Below are 19,620 nucleotides of genomic sequence, written 5' to 3'. Positions count from 1 at the left end.
ACGGCCTGGCCCGTGTGTAGGTAGCCTTAGTCGTGTTTGTCATACTCAGTGTATTTGTCCTTAATGGACAATATATGGACGCCCATGCAGGATGTACTGTAACACACACAGAAAAATCAGCTGATAAGAGATGCAGAATTTAATGCAGAAGGAGTCTATAATGGAATGTTCTGCCACATCTGAAGGCAGAATACTATTTCCTGACTTAGACATTATATAATTTGGGGTGTCCTGCAGGCTACCTTGAGAAGATGGTATGATGTGTATGATATCATCTATAGCTACATTTCCACGGACATGGGCCATCTCAATCTTTGTTTTTGTGAATTTCATCCAGATACATTTCTTATTCTCCAAAAGACCAGTGAAGAGACCCGGTCCCCAGGATCTTGCTGCACGAACCACGGGGAGCATGAACCCAGGGCAGGTATGTACAGTGTGCCCATGTGGGTCTTATCTTGTAGAAAACGGTCACTGTAGATGATATGATCTTCCCTGTCTTGCCCACCTGTATGACATCTTGTATCCAAACTAGAGGCAGTACAACAGGGTACTAGAGCCTCCCTGCCCACCTGTATCACATCTTGTATCCAAGCTAGAGGCGGTACAACAGGGTACTAGAGCCCCCATGCCTGCCCGTATCACATCTTGTATCCAAGCTAGCTGTGGTACAACAGGGTACTAGAGCCTCCATGCCTGCCCATATCACATCTTGTATCCAAGCTAGAGGCAGTACAACAGGGTACTAGAGCCCCCATGCCTGCCCGTATCACATCTTGTATCCAAGCTAGCAGCAGTACAACAGGGTACAAGGAGTGTATTTACTAAAACAGACATTTCAGGAGAGCAGGCAGATCCTCCTCAAGCTCCAGAGCTCAGAGGTTATACAGTGCAATGATACATTGTCAGTGTAGTTCTGTGTAACGGGACAACAATATATAAACCATGGCAAAAAAACAAGTGAACTGAATATATACAGCAGATTCTACTATAAATATATATGCTCTGAGGATGTATTTATATAGATCATTGCATTGTGTGTCCCAAATTCAAAGAATGGATCTGGGAAATGACTGCTGGTCTTCCACATGTCATCAACAGTACAAACCTCAACGGAAACGGATTTCTCTGCTCCCACCTTCTTATTCTGTGTCTCTGGGACAGTCTGAGTCTTCACGGTCACCATCTCTCCTCGGGTTGGGGTACTAATGTGGGAGGCAGCATCACTATGACAGATAGGTTCCCAATTAGATGTCTGAGACTCATGAAGCTGTGAGAAGTTTGTTGGGGGGCTACAGGGGAGCTCAAAATCTGTGCTTTTAGAGAACTCTCCATCAGTTGCCACTTGCTTGGGAGAGGGATTATGGAGGTTCTCAGGAGTGTTCCACACACCTTCATCTACTTGCCTGGAGAACAGAAGAGGACACCTTAAAATCATAGAAAAAAAGTGACATTTAGAAAATAATCGAAAATAGTATTGAACATGGAGTTACAGGGAAAGCATAATCAGTTGGTCAAAATACATTTTCTGAGGGTGGCCAAACTCTTCATATGCCTTTCGTAGACAATTAAAATGGATTTATCAGGTCTCCAGTGCTACCCTATCTAAAGGCAGCATGTGGTAGAGGGGAAGACACGGAACCTGGAGATCTACGCAACCTAAACACTACTGATTGACAGCTCTCCCTGTACATAAAGTCAGGCTGTGTCAGAGACAAACAGGACTCACAATCTCTCTATAAGAGTAGGTGGGAGGAATAAGGACTCACAGGCTCTCACTAATAGAAGGTGGAGGAAGCAGGACTCACAGGCTCTCACTAACAGTAGGGGGGGCAGCGGGACTCACAGGCTCTCACTAAGAGTAGGTGGGGGAAGCAGGACTCACAGGCTCTCACTAATAGAAGGTGGAGGAAGCGGGACTCACAGGCTCTCACTAACAGCAGGTAGGAGCAGCAGGACTCACAGGCTCTCACTAACAGTAGGTGGGGGCAGCGGGACTCACAGGCTCTCACTAACAGTAGGTGGAGGCAGCAGGACTCACAGGCTCTCACTAATAGAAGGTGGAGGAAGCGGGACTCACAGGCTCTCACTAACAGTAGGTGGAGGCAGCAGGACTCACAGGCTCTCACTAATAGAAGGTGGAGGAAGCGGGACTCACAGGCTCTCACTAACAGCAGGTAGGAGCAGCAGGACTCTCAGTCTCTCACTAACAGTAGGTGGGGGAAGCAGGACTCACAGGCTCTCACTAATAGAAGGTGGAGGAAGCAGGACTCACAGGATCTCACTAACAGCAGGTAGGAGCAGCAGGACTCACAGTCTCTCACTAACAGTAGGTGGGGGAAGCAGGACTCACAGTCTCTCACTAATAGAAGGTGGAGGAAGCAGGACTCACAGGCTCTCACTAACAGTAGGTGGGGGCAGCAGGACTCACAGGCTCTCACTAATAGAAGGTGGAGGAAGCGGGATTCACAGGCTCTCACTAACAGCAGGTAGGAGCAGCAGGACTCACAGGCTCTCACTAACAGTAGGTGGGGGAAGCAGGACTCACAGGCTCCCACTAATAGAAGGTGGAGGAAGCAAGACTCACAGGCTCTAACTAACAGTAGGTGGGGGAAGCGGGACTCTCAGGCTCTCATTAACAGCACGTGGGGGAAGCGGGACTCACAGGCTCTCACTAGTAGAAGGTGGAGGAAGCAGGACTCACAGGCTCTCACTAACAGTAGATGAGGGAAGTGAGACTCATAGGCTCTCACTAAGAGTAGGTGGGGTAAGCAGAACTCTCAAGCTCTCACTAGGAGAGGTGGGGTAAGCAGAACTCACAAGCTCTCGCTAGGAGAGGTGGGGTAAGCAGAACTCACAAGCTCTCACTAGGAGAGGTGGGGTTCTCTGCTTGCGTCCTGGCAGCGTTTAAATGGAATCATTTAAACGTGGTGTTTCAAGTCCTTTATGTTGTTCTCAGTTTAGACAGCATAAAGTAGTAACAGACATGTTGATATCAGCGGTCTGTTATTTATGGTGCAATGTGCAGTTGTTTTTTTAAGAACTTACAAGTTGTTGATGCAGCACCCAGCAAGAGATGTGTCCAACTTATTTATGAAGTACCGTCAGCCCCATCCACCTTCCAAGATTGGCCGTTTTCTCAGTATGCAGTATAATAGCTTGAAGACTGGCAATCACGGACAGTGGGCGGGTTAGCAGCATCTCATAAACAAGTGGACTCATCTCTTGTTGGGAGCTGCAGGAAGCTGTAAGTTCTTAAAAACGACTGCAAGTTAGCCCACAAGTATTAGAACGCTGATATCAGAATGCCTGTCACTACTTTATGCTACCCTCAATGAGGACAGCATCAAGGACATGACAGGTTCCCTTTAAACAGCCTTATACATACAAATACTGACTGAAATCATAGAAACCTATGTATCCCCAAACTCCGCATCACCCCCTTTATCTTGCCCCGATAAGGTAGCATTGGAGAGATGACAGATCCACTTTAAGTTGCATTATTTTGGAAACTGCTTCAATCCACAAAGTTTCTGTCTTGCCTGGATGCAGGAAGAATAAAGCCAGATACAGATCTGTTAGTCAGCTGCGTACTATTAAAGTATGAAGATTGTATAACAACCTCGGTTTCTCCTGGGTTCAGTGAGAAGATGGATATGTCATATGTTTGCTGACATTACTCACTTGCGTATCTGAGCCAGTGTGTCGGTAACATTCTTGCATCTCTTCAGCAGCCCATCCAAGCGATGCGGCTCCTCCTTCAGGAACTTCACTGCCTCAACCTCCACACGCAGAACTATTCGCATTTTGCTTTGCAAGCTGGGAAACTGGGCTGAAAATTGGAAGAGAATCCAATTAAAAGCAGGAACTCAAAAACTAAATGAGTAAATTGATATTAAATGTGAAAAAAAAAAATTAAAAAAATCACAAATTGATGGGAGTTTTGGGGGATGGAACCCCCAATCCTGAATGAACGGATCCTGATATTTTACGTAAGGTAATGCAAATATGCAGTGAGATCTTTGGGGTGCAAGATTAAACCCGACTCCTTACCCTTCAGCTCTGTTAGGGTTTCTCCAAGCTGTTTAAGCACTACAGCCTTCTCCTCCAGCTCCTGAACGGATATCAGACGGTGGTTGTGCGCAAGATCTTTTTTAATCTTATCCACCGATTTCTCCAAATCGCTGTAAAAAGAAGAAAAAAAAAATCACTAATATGACATGATCATAAATCCTGCATACAATAAGCCCCAGAGGCCTCCAGTTACCGATGCAATACGGGCCACATAGTAAGGACAATACGTGACCGCATTATACAGCGGAGGGACGCTGTGTATTTTCTCCATGCTCACTTGAGTTGTTGGGTTATCAGCTCCTCCTCATTCAGATACTTCAGCCTCTCTTCCTCCACCATCGCTCTTTGCCGCTGTAATGGGTCTTCTTGTTTGCGCATAGTGTCCGTAACCCTCACACTGATCTCAGCTTCTGTGCGCTTCAACATGCTCCGCACCGTCTCCTGGTTCTGCAGCTGAAGTACATAAAGTTTAAAAGTTTTTTTTTGTTGCCTTTACACTGAATGACCGCTTGCATCTAGAAGCACATTGGACTTCCTTTGGCCTTCAGCAATCTGTTGTGCATAGACTCCATTGGGTGTTTAACCCTTTCCAATCCACTGTCTGACATCTTCCAACATTCTGATTGAAGGCTGTACAGCTTCGATGTCGGAAGACGTCCGGCAGGGTATTCTTACTATAGATTACTGGCTGCTCTGTTGTTGGGGGCCTCTCCAGCATGTCCCATATCACAGTACTGGCTCTAGCCAGCAGATGGTGCCATTGTATATTGGCAGAAAGAGAAAGCCCACTAGGAAACTCTGAATCAAAAATTGGATTGCAAAGGGTTAAATCATTCTGCAGGAATATTGGCCCTTGTGGACAGGAAACTTCTTGAAATTGTTTCAACAATTGCATTCAGATTGATAGATATTTTAATGTGGATTCACACTGAACCTGATCCATGGAACTTGCTTGCTTGATTTTACGCTGCACTGCAAAGCCACGTGTCCAATTTCCATACCGGAAAGCTCCAATCATGAATGGGACGGTATCTAATGAAGTGGCCATGCAGTGTATATTGATGGACCAGCCCCTGCATTGCCCCTGAACATACATGTCCATGTTGTTGCAGTGATCAATTGGGATCTAGAAGATGGGAACTCTCATCAATTATGCATTCTGGAAAGTGACAACTACATGGGAGACATTGCTACATTGGCTCCATCTAGATGAAGAGGAGACAATGTAATACGTGGTTGGAGCAGAAGCCACTTTTCCATATCTGGGCTCTGTGCTGGTTAATAGAGGGGCAGTCTGAAGCAGGAAACATCCCTCAATAAGTAGAGAACTTCTCGTTTAAACAGGTTTATTCTTCATTTAACATACAACATGATTGCAAATGCCTCCTCCATAGCTGGACTACACTGGGATCATTATGGCGTACCTGAAGTTTTTTCAGCTGCTGCAGCTGGTTTCTTAGTTCGCAAGCATTATGTTGCAGGTCATGAAGATGAAGCTGCATGTGCAGGCGACTGATTGCCTTACTCTGGTCAGCAGGGACGGAAGTGGACCCTGGAGTAGGAATGGACATTGGGGTACCAGCATTGTGAGGTCCAGTAGCTGAAAAAAAACCAAAAACATTTACTGAACTGCAAACAGAACGGCATCTACAGAAGTGGCTACAGAATGGTATTATATCCAAATCTTGTGAAATGTGTGCAGGGTGTAAACCATTAATACATTTCAGCCCTTATACAGAGATGCCATTACTTCAAACACTTTTCTTGTTTTATGCATAATCAAAATGCTTCAGTTTGCACTCCTTCCTTCTACCACTAGAGGTCAGTCATGCCCAGAGACTTCAATGTGTCTAATGCCCACTCTGCAGGTTTGGGATTCCATATGCACAGTGGGGATGGGGATGGTGGTGGGGGACTGTTTTCTGGAGTAACTAAGATAGCAGCGTGTCTGGTGGTGCATAAAACACAATGCAGATAGCCTATAATTAAAATTAGCGTGATTCCCCAAATAAGCTGATTATCACAGAACAGAGTAATAAAATATGCTATTACCACTCTTTCATGATTTCCTGGTCTAACAGCTACAATGTTATTTGATAGCCTATCAGAATGATTGTTCCCTCTTTACATGTCGCTGATTTCTGGCGAAGTATATTACAGTGCGAGTCAACGGAGTCCGCTCCCCCATACAAAATCTCACTACTGTTCAAGCTAATAGGAATTGTATATAAATCTGTCCCGTAGCTTCAGCAAGGGGGGCAAGAAAACAATGCTCTGTACTATATCATCCCAAAACTGTAGGGATGGATGGATGGATGGATGGATGGATGGATGGATGGATGGATGGATAGATAGATAGGTAGATAGATGTCCAATTTACTTATTTAGAGGAGTTTCCCCTATCCGCAGGATAATTGTCTGATTGTTGGGAGTAAACCGTTGGAATACCAAGCGATCTTGATGACATCTAGCAGAGTTCCCCATGTAAATGGACCAGTGATGCGCATGTGTGAACACCACTCCATTTGCTTCTATGGGACAGAGGGAGATCAATGTATTTGGCAATCTTCCTACATCCCGTAGAATTGAATGAAGTGCTGGTCATGCATGCACACCACAGCTCCATTCATATGGTGAACGCAGGACGAGCAGATGTCAGGATCTCTGGGGGTCCCAGCAGTTAGACCCCAAGCAATCAAACACTCATCTTCTACCCTGCGGATAGGGGTTGTTATTTGTGACTCTTCTCTTGGATGTCTGGCTGTCGCTGTGACTGTACAGCTTCATTTCGGATGCTGTACTGAAGGGGATGTCCACATGGGATGTATTGTTCACAGACAAAAATCTGGAAAAATTTGGCATGTCTTACATGCTAATTTACCTTGGGTTTTGGTATAGTTTCACCATGGATTTCCCCCCCTCCTTATTTGAAGGGATGAAATCCGCTGTGAAAATCATCGATATGCCGTGGATTTGAAATCTGCACCGCTGGTCACTTTATGCTGTCGATTTTTTTTCTGCATGAGATCTCAAGAAATCTAATCCACTTGGCTCGTACTGTAATATGGTGCACATTCGGTGACTAAGAATGGTCACTACCTAATGCTAACTTAGTTCTGTGTTCTGAAAATGCTATATACTAGAATGGTTTTATTGTCCCCCCCCCCACCCCTTGTACAGACTGTATTGATGTACTGGAGCTGGTGGTTGGAAGTCCATAGATTTCAGTTTAGATGGATAAAGCAGCCGCAGTTACTCCACAGTTGTCTAGCCTCTTAAATAGTCAGCTCTATGCTGCTGGGAGGACCCCAAAGTTATAACACTACTCACAAAGTTACAAAAGTTTTGGAAGAGAGGAAGAATAGGTGTATATAACATGCAGATAGCTGGTTAGAGAACACAAGCATCAACCATTTTCCTGCTTCCAAGGATTTCAGGATGAATGGTGCCAAGCACATGCTGCAGAATTTGTCCCAAGCATTATGAGATTTTAGGTAGCAGGACTTCCACCTCTGGATCTGGATATTGCAAAAGTGAACTGTGTTGTATGTTAACTCATCATCATCTAGATGCATAATAAATGTGTTTTTCTGTTAACCTCTCCTGCTTCTTTGGACTCCGAGGAACACATGCAGCACTACACCGGAACACCAAACCAAGGGGAATAGGCTAGCCTGCCACACCAAGCCCCCCAAATTTCACTGTAGAGTAGCCAGGGTGGGATAGGGACATCTGTCACTGTGACACTAACTTCCTACTCTGGAACACTACCCGCATTTTCCACCTACAAATCCATGATGGGAAATAAGTAGGATGTACCTCAATTGTGAACAAACTCAAAGAGACTTTATAGCCCCCACTGTTAGTCAATCTGTAGTATATTCTACATGCTCTTGAAACAAACAGTCTGGTTGAAAACAATCTCCTTCTGATCTGTTCCATTTTCAGTGGTGATCTGCTGAAGAGGTGAGGTTTATCTAAGTAATCTTTTTGTCCTACTGCACACAGGGCAGAATGAGGAGGCAGAATAAGATTACAGTTGATAAAAATGGAAGGCTTCTATTAAAGCAATCCTCCATGAAGTGAAATGTAACAATGACAAGTCGTTTGGGCCCCAACGATGACATGCCGTCATTGTCTGGGGCCAAAGTGGCCACATTTAAAAATATTTGGCTGGTAGTCAGAAGAAAGATCTTTTGACCTTAAGAAAGATCTTTGAACAATCTTTAATTAAAACAGAGTTTCAAGAAAAATCGTTTCCTCCTTTTCCCAGGATCATTGAACATGTATGTCCGGTTAAACAACTGTAACGGCCAATACAGACTAAAACCTGTATGGTTGTGTCTGTAAAACGACTGTTCACCAGGTCATTATTTATTCAACAGTTGTTTAGTTCAACCATCAACGTACTTCCATCTATTGTATGCAGGCTTGGAGAACAGGTGGATCCCCTGGTGACCCCTGATCCAGGATGGGCACCCCAGACTCCCATCGCCCCAAATAAGCTGTGCACAGGATCTACACATATTGGATGAATGGGGTCCACCAATTCCGGCCTGCTGCATTCTCCGGTGGAGACAGGGCGATAGGCAAACACAGCCACCTTTCCATTAAAGAATATGGAGGATGCAACGGTGAGGAATTTGTGAATGGGGATCAGGAATATTTGCATGTAGCTGTGTAGGGGCCCCTATATGAAATTTACACCTCAGTCTGACACGGTGTATGGCCCCCTTTACAGCCAGTCACAGGATGGGGGTCTTGGCTGATCTCCTAGGACCCGTAGAAAAGATTTCTTTAGTTTATATAATTCTAGCTACAATATGAGACAAAATGGGATCACAAGAAAGAAGGAAAGGATGTGATTAAGAGAGGAATTGCTGGGATATTTTTTCCTCCATGTTTAGTTGTCCTTTAGGATGCTAGTACATGAGCATTAGCTGCCTCGGCTAACACTTGCGATTTACCACTAATTGCTCGGCTCTACCTGGACTTGCCATTGTTTCAAGTAGCAAGTCCAGAGGCAGCCCAACAATTAGCGCTAATTCACGAGTGCTACCCGTGCCCATGTACTAGCCTCCTTAAGGATATAATCATTGGAATCTGCTAATTTGTTTCTTAATGGAATTCCACTTTACATCATAATTGATTTAACCAGTACTCACTTGTTGATCCGCTGTTTATTGATTCCGTCTTGTCACTAGAAATAGACATTGCAAAATACATTTCAAAATGGAGAACAAAAAAAGAAACTCATATCAGAAAGTAATTGATAATGCTCAATTAATAATCCACCGATCACACAACATACTAAAATATACGAATCTAATTAGATTTTAAAGAGGGTATTCCTAGCTCAGACTTTCATGGCATATTCACAGACCATGCCATAAAACTCTGACAAGGACGGCCTCCTCTAGCTCGGAGACTTGCACCTATCTTGAGTTAGGGCCCCCATTGCCGCAGGCACCATGAATGCTCTAGTCAGGAGGGGGTCAGGAGAAGGCCAATAGCTGAGCAACCAGTGCTACGTTAATTCTGTAACTCCCATAGAAGTCAATGGGAGTGACACAAACAGGATAGCACAGCAGGCTACGTTGTTACCGTAACTCAGGAGATGCGAAAAACACATAGCTCACTATGTTATGCTGTTTGCATAACCTTCATTAACTTCTATGAGAGCTATAGAAACAGCGTAACTCAGCTGAGCTCAACTGTTTCCATCTTACCAGCCACCTCGTAATCAGCGGTGTTCTCAGCGGCCATGTTTGGCCAAGATGACTTTAAGTTGACCTTGACCTCACATACAAAATTCAGTTCAATTTCTTAACTGAACTTTCCAGTTTAATGGGTGGTCACTATGACGTACCCATTTTTTTGTGGAAGCCCTCCGGTATAATTAGGGTTCAGTAGCTGAATCAGCTTTCATTGCCAAGGGAGGCTACTGGTGAACCCACATCTACCCATAAATTAGACTACAGTTGTAAAACAGATCCACCCACTAGCAGCAGCAACAAGCAGCCCAAAATATATAGTACGTATGGGGTGGGGGCACAAAGGAACCCCTTGCACTAAAGAAACTATGCATTATATTCCTTCCTAACATATTAGGAACTTGCTCTTGTTGGCGATTTCTTAAGACATAAATTACAATATTGGGTACACATTAAGGCTCATTTACTCAGAGTGATTTTTCACCCCTGCAACCAACAATAAGAGAACTTAACTATAATCGCCCCAAGTAAATGACCAAAGTGATAATTTACAACAGATTAGTATATTTTGTCAAGAAATTAATGTATAAAAATAATGTTATCAGCTGGCGCTCATCATGGTTATATTGTGCTACATAATGGCAGTCTTCCAAGCCTTCGGCGGTCTGACAAATAATTCTGTATCCAATCGCTTTAACCAAGTACAAATCGTGGTGTGTGGGTGTATGAACAAGAAGGATTAAGCTACTGACCGCCAATGAAAGGACTATTCTAGTGGTAAAAATGCAGCTAAATCAGCAATGGCCCATCGGTCAATGGGAAGAATACAGTCAAAGGGACCTTACGGAGGTCTCTTTCTTTTAAGGCCATCATCTAACTCCTAATATGGACGGTGGACATTTATGAACTCTGGTATACAGATATTTACAACAAAAAAAGAATCTTGTATCCGCTAATGTAGAGGTAACGCAACAGAAACAAATACAGTGGACTACACTAATATTTGCCACCACTTTAGTTCAATACTATGAAGCGGACTTATTGTTGAACTAAAGAATTTCATACACATGAGAAAGTTGGCCAATGCCACCAATTTTAGAGGTACCAACTGAATATCATGTGTGTACCGGGGCACCCTGACATTTACCCAACAGATGACAGCAGGGAAAGGAAGGGTTCAACATGTCGAATTTCAACCCTTGATCCTTTTGATAAGCCTCCACTAGAGGCGTCTCCCAGTGGTTTAAAACCATAATACACATTACACTACAGTTACCTGAACCTGCTGATTTTGGCAGGACCCGATGACTCTCATATATATATATATGGAGACCTCCTGACTTTCGCGACAGTCAGAAAAGAAGGGTCAACCACATTGCATTGAGTTTCAATGATGATCTTTTTGTCCCAACTGGAGATGATCCACTGTCAAAGCTGCCCGATTGGGGCTTTCTCCCCTGTTCTCACTTAAAATACATGAACACTTGGCCAAACCAAGCGTTCAGGTGTATAGATGAGTTGAAGGAAATAGCTATCAGCCAAATGAGCTGTATTGAAATTGTGCCAGCATATTTATTTCACTCTCCCCATTGAAAATATATGCGGCTGAGCGTGCAAGTGCATGGGGAGTAGCCATTGGCAAAACATTTGTTCGACAGCTAAGGAAGGTGTATGGGCACCTTTAAGCATCAGTGATCTACCAGCATACTTCCTGCCTACCAAGACTCTCATGGAAGGTGACTACTTGCTAGGGTCATAAACCCCTGTGACCCCTGCATGGTCATCATAGAGTATTGAACCATAATACAATGCTCATTCCCTGTCAGGGTCTACCTGGGTGATTCGGTGAGGGAACTCTGCATGAGTGCACTTTGAACCAGGCCCGTCAAACTAGCAATCTGTTTCTCCATTGCTTCCATCCGTTCTCTGCAAAATAAAACAATAGGAATATTAATCGCTGTATGACAAATACTTAAAGGGGCTGTACTGCACTTGTAAGTTATACCCTATTCACAGGATAGGGGATAACTTGATGATTACTGGGGGTCTCTGAGACCCCTGACAATCTTGAGAATGGGGTTCCCACGTCCCCCATCCCTCTCACTGCAGGGTTTTTGCACCACCTGCAAGCGCACTAGTACTCCATTAACTTTCATAAGCCCCATTTACAGTGCATGCTCGGCCAGCGCTTCCTTCACAGTGATATCGCACTGATGTGTGAGCCCTGCAGTGACATAAGAAAGGGACACAGATGTCACTTTCTTAAAATCGGTCATGCCTCAATGGTGAGACCCCCACGAACAAACAACAAGTTATTTCCTATAGTATGGATAAGGAATACTTTGCAATTGTGCTACAATGCCTTTAAAGGGCCACTCCTTGCATCCCTCACCTGATTGCAGTCACTTCCATGCAGTGCAGCCTCCTGTCTGATGCTTGTCTGGCACCATGTTGTTTCTTAAGAGTTCTCCCTGCTCACTTTCTATATGCTCTAACGTTCCCATGATGAATTAGTACAACATCACGTGACAAAGTACAGTCGTACCATCTCTGCTTCCAGGCAGGACATTGCTATAATCCTTCTGCATTCTATATTCATCTAAATAAGCTACAGACCATACGTATGCAGTCAGGAGGATGAGCTATGATCTCCTCTATTACAACTGTATGACAGAAGCTGTGTAATCATCATCAGCAACTTTGAAAGGAGTGCCCGAGTCCCCCTCTGATGAGCTTGTGTGTACACACTGTAATATCACACAGGAGTTATTCTGGCTAGTTTGACTAGTTTGAAAATACTCAAACCCAAGTAAATCTAAGCTGGTCAGAATGAGATCACATGATCATCTGTGAAGAAGGTGGCCAGGAGATTCAGATAGAAAGGAATAACTAACCAAGGTAACACTGGCCCACTTATATATAATGGGGGGCTAGTTACATAATGAATGAAAAAAAAAATCACCAAAGTGTCCCTTTAACCCTTTGCAATCCAATTTTGAATTCAGGGTTTCCTAGGGGGCTTTCTCTTTCTGCCATTATACAATGGCGCCACCTGCTGGCTAGAGCCAGTACTGCGGTTAGGGACATGCTGGAGAGGCCCCTGACAACAGAGCGGCCAGTAATATACAGTAAGACCCTGTCGGACGTCTTCCGACATCAGAAGCTGTACAGCCTTCCATCAGAATGTCTTTAGATGTCAGCCAGTGGATTGGAAAGGGTCAATACTGTATTCAGTGAAATTAGCTCCTAAGACTAATATATGGAAATGGAGGAATTAAAGTCACAAATGCTCCTTTATGCTGTGGCTGAAGACACTTTGTTCTCTCGTCCATTGTTAGATCTTTGCACGTATGATTCTTCTACAGATGCCGGGATCATATTAATGAAGAAGCGTCTGCGCTGATCCATTAATCAGGTTAATTAATAAATGATGCATTTATGAATACGCCAGCAGCAGAACACTTCAGCAATAAACATCTCATTATTGGACAGCTATCTTGGCATAAGGCATGTTGATTTATTAATACCTTGAAATGTGTTAATTATCAGAATTCATCTTATCGCGTTGTATTCTGATTGCGGAGAAGCCGCATAAATATTTTTATATTACGCTTTTAAGGAATTTATTGAGGTAAGAACTAAGTGATCTCCACAATGTCTCCAAATGCAAAAGCTTGGAATATATATGTATATTAAAACCATTATAATGAAAGTGCTGGTGGTGCCACAATTTGTCTCATAGTGAGGATTTATGTTGCATGCACTTTGTATAATAGCTTCTCCAGAGATATAACATTTATACAGTTTATTTAGCTACATGTTGGTCTTCTGGTATATAGGCAATCAAGCATTGGCAACTTTCTGGCATTCAGTACTCTAATTTACTAAGTCACTTTGCAAGGTCTACTCCAACCAAAAGTCTATGAAAAGTTTAGGACCTACCATGCCGGCTCTGCAATCCTATTGCTTGCTCTCATTATCTGCCTTCATTATTTATATGCCCTTTCTGTTATTTGATAGCACTCAGGTATACACTGAACGATCACTGCATTAGGAACACCTACTCATTGAAAAGTTGGTCCACCTTTCTGGCTGATCATGGCTTTCAGACATTGGGGAACAGATTCCACATGGTAGCGAACATCTTCCGTACTCAACTTGCCCCGTGCCCGCTGCAGCAGCTCTCTCAGTTGGGACACATTTTGTTGATAAATGGGCGCAGATCTCACAGCCCTTTCCAGCATATCCCAAATATATTCAATGGGGTTACTCTCTGGTGTGTTTGGGGGACAAATCAGTGTGGAGAATTCATTGTCATGTTCCTCCAACCAGTCCCTAGTGATCCGAGCTCGATGACACAGAGCATTGTCTTGTTCAAAGATGGGACTGTGGTCAGGGAAGACCTCCTAAGGAAATGGGTGCAGATGGTCAGCTAACAGGTCCCTGTAGTGTTCACCATTCAAGGATTGTGGAATGTTGATCAACAGTCCTGGACTGTGCCAGGAAAATGTTTCCCAGATCATGACACTGCCACCACTAGCCTGTTGAACCCTAATGGTACACCTATGGGATACAGATTCTTGCCATTTACACCAGATGTGGACCCAACCATTTGAATGGTTCTACAGAAAATGGGATTCATCATACCAAATGACCTTGTGCTATGTGTCCAAAGTCCAGTTATGTCTTTCTTGGGCCCATGTGAGGCATTATTGGCAATGAGGTGGAGTCATGACAGGCACTATTGCCGGTCTCTGGCTATTACACCCCAGTCAATGCAAGGTACTCTGTTTGGTCACTGGAAATCAGTCTAACTTCCCCGCTGTTATACTGCTGGGTCAGTTAGTTTACTATGGCATGCCAGATGTGCCAACTGATGCACGCCTCTAGGACCAACCACACGTGGCATGCCGTTGAGTGATCTTCTGTCTGATGTCTGTCCATGGTTCAACCAGCCTTGGTACACTCTTGATACAATCTGCCCACTGTCAAGGTCATTCAAGTCACCACCCATGACTGCCAAGTGCTGCCTTCTGCTGCACAGAGAAGTCAGCACATTATCTAAGAGCAGATCGTGACATGCCTATCACGTGGTACCACGCTACTGATCCCAAGATGTTGTGTGCCAGCTGTTTCTAATGCAGTGATCATTCAGTATATAAAGCTTACATATGACATTCCTATTTTGCAACAGACTCACAAACATAAAGAAAAATCTGCCATGTAATAAAATAGTACATCCTGTACTCACGTATCATATGACTAGCTTTAGATAAGAATTACAGCATGCAAATGCAATAACTTGGTATTAGCTACATGGATTATGGATGGCCATAATCATCAGAGACCAAAAGTAACAGGCCACCATTCTCACCTTGTCTCCACCTCTTTAGTGGGCACTGGAGAGCTGAAACCAGACAGAGGACGTTCACCTGGTCCAGGGAATATTTCATTTGTGCCAGAGGAAGAGCTGGGATTCCTTTGCTTACCAACAGGGCTGTCCATAAAAACAGAAGATGAAGAATCCTTGCGAAATGTCTGGCGTACAGGGGAAGAGCGACTGGAGGGCCCTGAATAAGGGCTATGGGGGCCTTGACTCTGGTTAACATCGACCATTCTTCCATCTGACACCTTTTGTGGTGAGGACGGTGGAATACGGAAACCCATTCCAGGACCATAGGTGTCTCCGTATATCTGAGAATTGGGTTTGTACATTCCTTCTTCTAGATCTGTCTGTAGAGCAGCTGCAGAATATGTACTCAGGGAGCGCACTGATCCACGTTTGTATAACCCTCCTGGGTATGCAAAAGGGTCCCCAAGTCCAGCTAGGGACTGAGTGGATGTAATGCTAAGTCTTCCTTCATGGACCATTCCATAAGGATCTGAATAAAGTCCTTCATTCTTCACCAGCACCACATTCTTGTTGGACAAATCTTCATCAGGCTTCACATCCCGTCTCTCTAAGATAGCACTAGGACTAGGAGAGACTCCTTGGGCTGGAGGAAGACCGGACATTCTGTCCCCATGATGCACGGGACTTCCAGCATAGGAAGGTGGCCGTCCACCACTGTATGACATGCGGGAGCGTGCCGGGGAAGAGGACTGAAGTACGGGAGGAGGGGATCCCGAGGCCAAGTGAGGAGCAGGAGACATACTATTGATGCGTCGAGTAGGCGAAGAATCTCTGGACCCATACATCATCTCACGCTGTAAAAGGAAAGTTGCAGAACATGGTCAGGAGGACCAAGATATTCTGAATACGAGAATATAACGGCATGCAAGACAATTTTGAATAATGAACATCTACCAGTGCAATCTATTATTTGTATCTCAAACTACAAGACATGCTTTTGATGTATTATGAATTAAACCACCATTAACTCTACTCACACTCTGATAGGAAAGGAAAGGACAAGAGTGTTCCTCATGGTACAGAATTATGAATAGTATCTCAGAAAAGGGTGAAATTAACTAGCGAAGGATTAAATACTTCCTATTCTACACTACAGACATGCACCTTGTAAGTATATCTAATATATTCATGCTGGTCTATGGATAGACACAATGCATATACACAAGACATGTGAAACGGGACGCACATAATTCATCCAAAATGGTTCATCAAGTAATATTCATTTCATTCATAAGCAGCCACAATTTACAGAACTTCTATCCAAGTAGCTATGTATGTACACAAGCATGCAGGGCCAGATTACTAGAATGTTAAAGAACAATTGTCTTGTGGTCTCCGCGATATCAAGCCCTCGATCAATCCATGGGTATCCTTTATAAACGTATTTTTTTGTGGGTTGTTGCAAATGTACCTCATGGCGCCAACTGTGACATCGTTTAGGCACTATACTATGGTAGTACCTGGGCATTGTAGAATGCTAAATTCTTCTGAACGTCCCATTCCTGTCTTCAAAATTCTTTCTGAGCTGCACCATTTCTCCGGAATGCGCTACCCCAGACTAGTAGATTAATCCCCAACGCCCATTATTTTAAGTGTTCCCTAAAAACACATCTCTTTCTAAGGAAGCCTATTCCATCCCCTAATCTAACTCTTCTCCAGGTACCTCTCAGAACCCGATCCCTTCATCCCATTGTATCCCTCACATATACTAATGAACTCCATTCTTTATATACATAGATATCATCTGGTGAATGGCTCATACAGATTTATGTATACTACCCTATTTATATAAAAGATAGCTGAATCATTGCACAGAACAAGCAGTGCTGTCTCTTGTGTCACCTCCTATATTCTCAAAGATCGTAAGCTCTTGTGATCAGGCCCCTCACCCCTTTCATTCACATTGCCTATTGGTTTAATACTGTATGTAACGCCTTATTGTGTCTATGTTCCCTCTGATTTGTAAAGTGCTGTGGAATATAGTGGCGCTATATAATGATTAATCTTATTAATAATGCCCTATTATATGCACACTGCATGGCATTGTTATGTAGGCCCTCTATGCCAGCATTCTGAGTCATTGCTATTTGATACTGTATGGCGGTATAATTTAGGCCGTGTTATCTTTCATTTTCTTCTTTACAAATATCAGAAAGAGCATCCCGACACGTCTGAAGAGATGTCTCCGCAGACTCTGACCCAGCCCTACATACATGCCATACATACAGTAGCTCAGAGCAAATCCAACCAAAGCCATACCTCCATCCATACATTGATTGAGTGCATATACCATGAAGCTGCACCTCCAAACATACACATTACAACTATAGATGAGCGAGTATACTCGCTAAATGCAATTGCTCGAGCGAACATTGCCTTTAGCGAGTACCTATCCGCTCGAGACGGAAGGTTCGGGTGTTGGCAGCGGGCACTGAGCTGCGGGGGAGAGCGGGGCGGAATGGAGGGGAGATCTCTCTCTCCCCCCCCCCCCCGCTCCCTCCTGCTGACAGCCGCTACTCACCGCTGCGCCGGCACCTGAACCTTCTGTCTCGAGCGGGGAGATACTCGCTAAAGGCAATGCTCGCTATAGCAATTGCATTTAGCGAGTATACTCGCTCATCTCTAATTACAACTCTATGTGTTATTTCTACATACAGCTCCGTGTAGCTCTTTTACAGTAGACAAACAGCACACTTGCTGACTTATTGCACAAACATACATAGGTTGGCACATACAGGCTACATATTGTACACATATATTCAGCAAGTCAAGCAGAGACATCTATAACCTGCAGATACATACAGCACTGCCTGTTTCTAAGGGTGGTTTTACACAGGCAGATTTTCGGTCCTTTAAAGACCCTTTTACATAGACGAATGATCACCAAATGACCAAACGTCTGTTCCCAGTTATCAGCCCTTGTGAACATGTCTCCAATCATTGGACAAACAAGCAAACGCTCATTTGTCAGCTGATTGCATCATTTTTGCAAGCAAACAATGCTTGCTTGCCAGTGGTAGATTTCCCGTGTAAATGGGACATTTTGCTGACAAATGTAAATTGCATGGGGATGAATAATCTTATTAAAGGGGTTTTCCAGGCAAAAGTACTATTGATGACTCATCCTCAGGACAGATGATCAATAGTTCATCAATCAGGGTCCACCGCTGCATCGATCCCTGTGTAGTGGCCAGTGCTTGTAACTGCAGGCTGAGGTCTGTCTGGTAATGTGTGTGAATATAATAGTCTTGTATAAGGAGGTACTGTAGATATGGTGGGGAGAAATAAAGTATCCTATCAGGATTTTGTACTTGCAATGCCGAGGTGGCATAGTAAAGCAGAGTGACACTTGGCCATGAAAGGGCAGCAAAATAAGTAACTGACAGCTGGCGGTTGTAGATAGAGACAGCTAATCGGCCGGGATCCCGAGCGGTGGACTTTACCCAAACAACTATTGATGACCTACTATTGCATGGAAAACCCCTTTAATGATTTTTTTGCCCCCACACCAGAAATGGTTTGCCGCATGTAAGAGGCAGTAATAAGTGCTGATCAAGATGCCATATTGTTGACTGGCACTCTTTAACGGGCGCTGATCGGCAATATGTGAATTAATGTCCAATCAACACTTTTACATGCTGTAGACTACTGCAAGCCTGGTGACAAACGATCACAAATATGATGGTTTTCCCCCATACAGTATGCATTTGTCAGAAGGACATTCCCTGAGTACATGGGAAGATGAACTGCTGACAAGCAAGAATATTTTTGAGCTCCCCTTACACCAGTCAATGATAATGAATACGTTCGTCCAAACTGTGCTTTCACTTGATCATTGCCTCGGCCGATGAGACCATTGTTGGCAGCAGCACATCTCCCCACATAAATGGTAGATGTCCTACTGACAATGATTAAAGTATACGGGGAACGAACGATTGTTCTGCCCCCATACAGTCTAAATTAGCCTATATAAAGGCCATTTAAAGGAGTACTGATCTAGTTGATTGACTCTTGGTTGAGATTGAGCTACACTATCCTACCAAAAGTAGTAGGACCCCTGAGCAAGAATCAAAAGTAGTATTTATTTCCATATGTTACTACTTAGTGGGGCTCCTTCAGCCTAATGACATTGGATACTCTCAGTGGCATACTTTCTACTAATGTCTGATACACACCAGCTAGTATTTCCCTCCATTCATCCTGCAAACGTTTCTCAAAGAAGATGGTCGCTGTTCATATTTCTGGGCCTGATGTTTCAGCTTATCCCAAAGATGTTCATTAGGGTATCAGGGTTTAGGTTTGGACTCTGTACAGTCCAGTCCAATTGTGGAACATCCATATCCTCAAACCAACGTAACACAGCGCTGGGTTTGTGACAAGGTGACAATGGTGTCTTGTTGGAAGTATTACCACATTGTC

The 19,620-nt window shown here is 43.9% G+C and overlaps 1 protein-coding gene across 1 annotated transcript in view; it reads right to left on the bottom strand.

The window, feature by feature from the left end:
• Positions 1 to 19,620, bottom strand: part of SRCIN1 (SRC kinase signaling inhibitor 1) — a 121,145-nt gene that overhangs the window by 25,201 nt on the left and 76,324 nt on the right. Inside the window, exons 7-14 of the mRNA XM_066587804.1 lie at positions 15,163 to 15,995; positions 11,622 to 11,714; positions 9,240 to 9,274; positions 5,499 to 5,674; positions 4,352 to 4,527; positions 4,054 to 4,184; positions 3,685 to 3,832; positions 1,109 to 1,406 (exon numbers count right to left, since the gene is read on the bottom strand). Coding sequence (XP_066443901.1) covers positions 1,109 to 1,406; positions 3,685 to 3,832; positions 4,054 to 4,184; positions 4,352 to 4,527; positions 5,499 to 5,674; positions 9,240 to 9,274; positions 11,622 to 11,714; positions 15,163 to 15,995 — 1,890 coding nt within the window. The remainder of the gene's footprint in view (positions 1 to 1,108; positions 1,407 to 3,684; positions 3,833 to 4,053; positions 4,185 to 4,351; positions 4,528 to 5,498; positions 5,675 to 9,239; positions 9,275 to 11,621; positions 11,715 to 15,162; positions 15,996 to 19,620) is intronic.

This window comes from Eleutherodactylus coqui, chromosome 13, assembly GCF_035609145.1.
Source record: "Eleutherodactylus coqui strain aEleCoq1 chromosome 13, aEleCoq1.hap1, whole genome shotgun sequence".
NCBI classification, from domain to species: domain Eukaryota; kingdom Metazoa; phylum Chordata; class Amphibia; order Anura; family Eleutherodactylidae; genus Eleutherodactylus; species Eleutherodactylus coqui.
The sequence above is the reverse complement of the archived record's forward strand: the minus strand, read 5'-3'. Positions and strand labels throughout refer to the sequence as shown.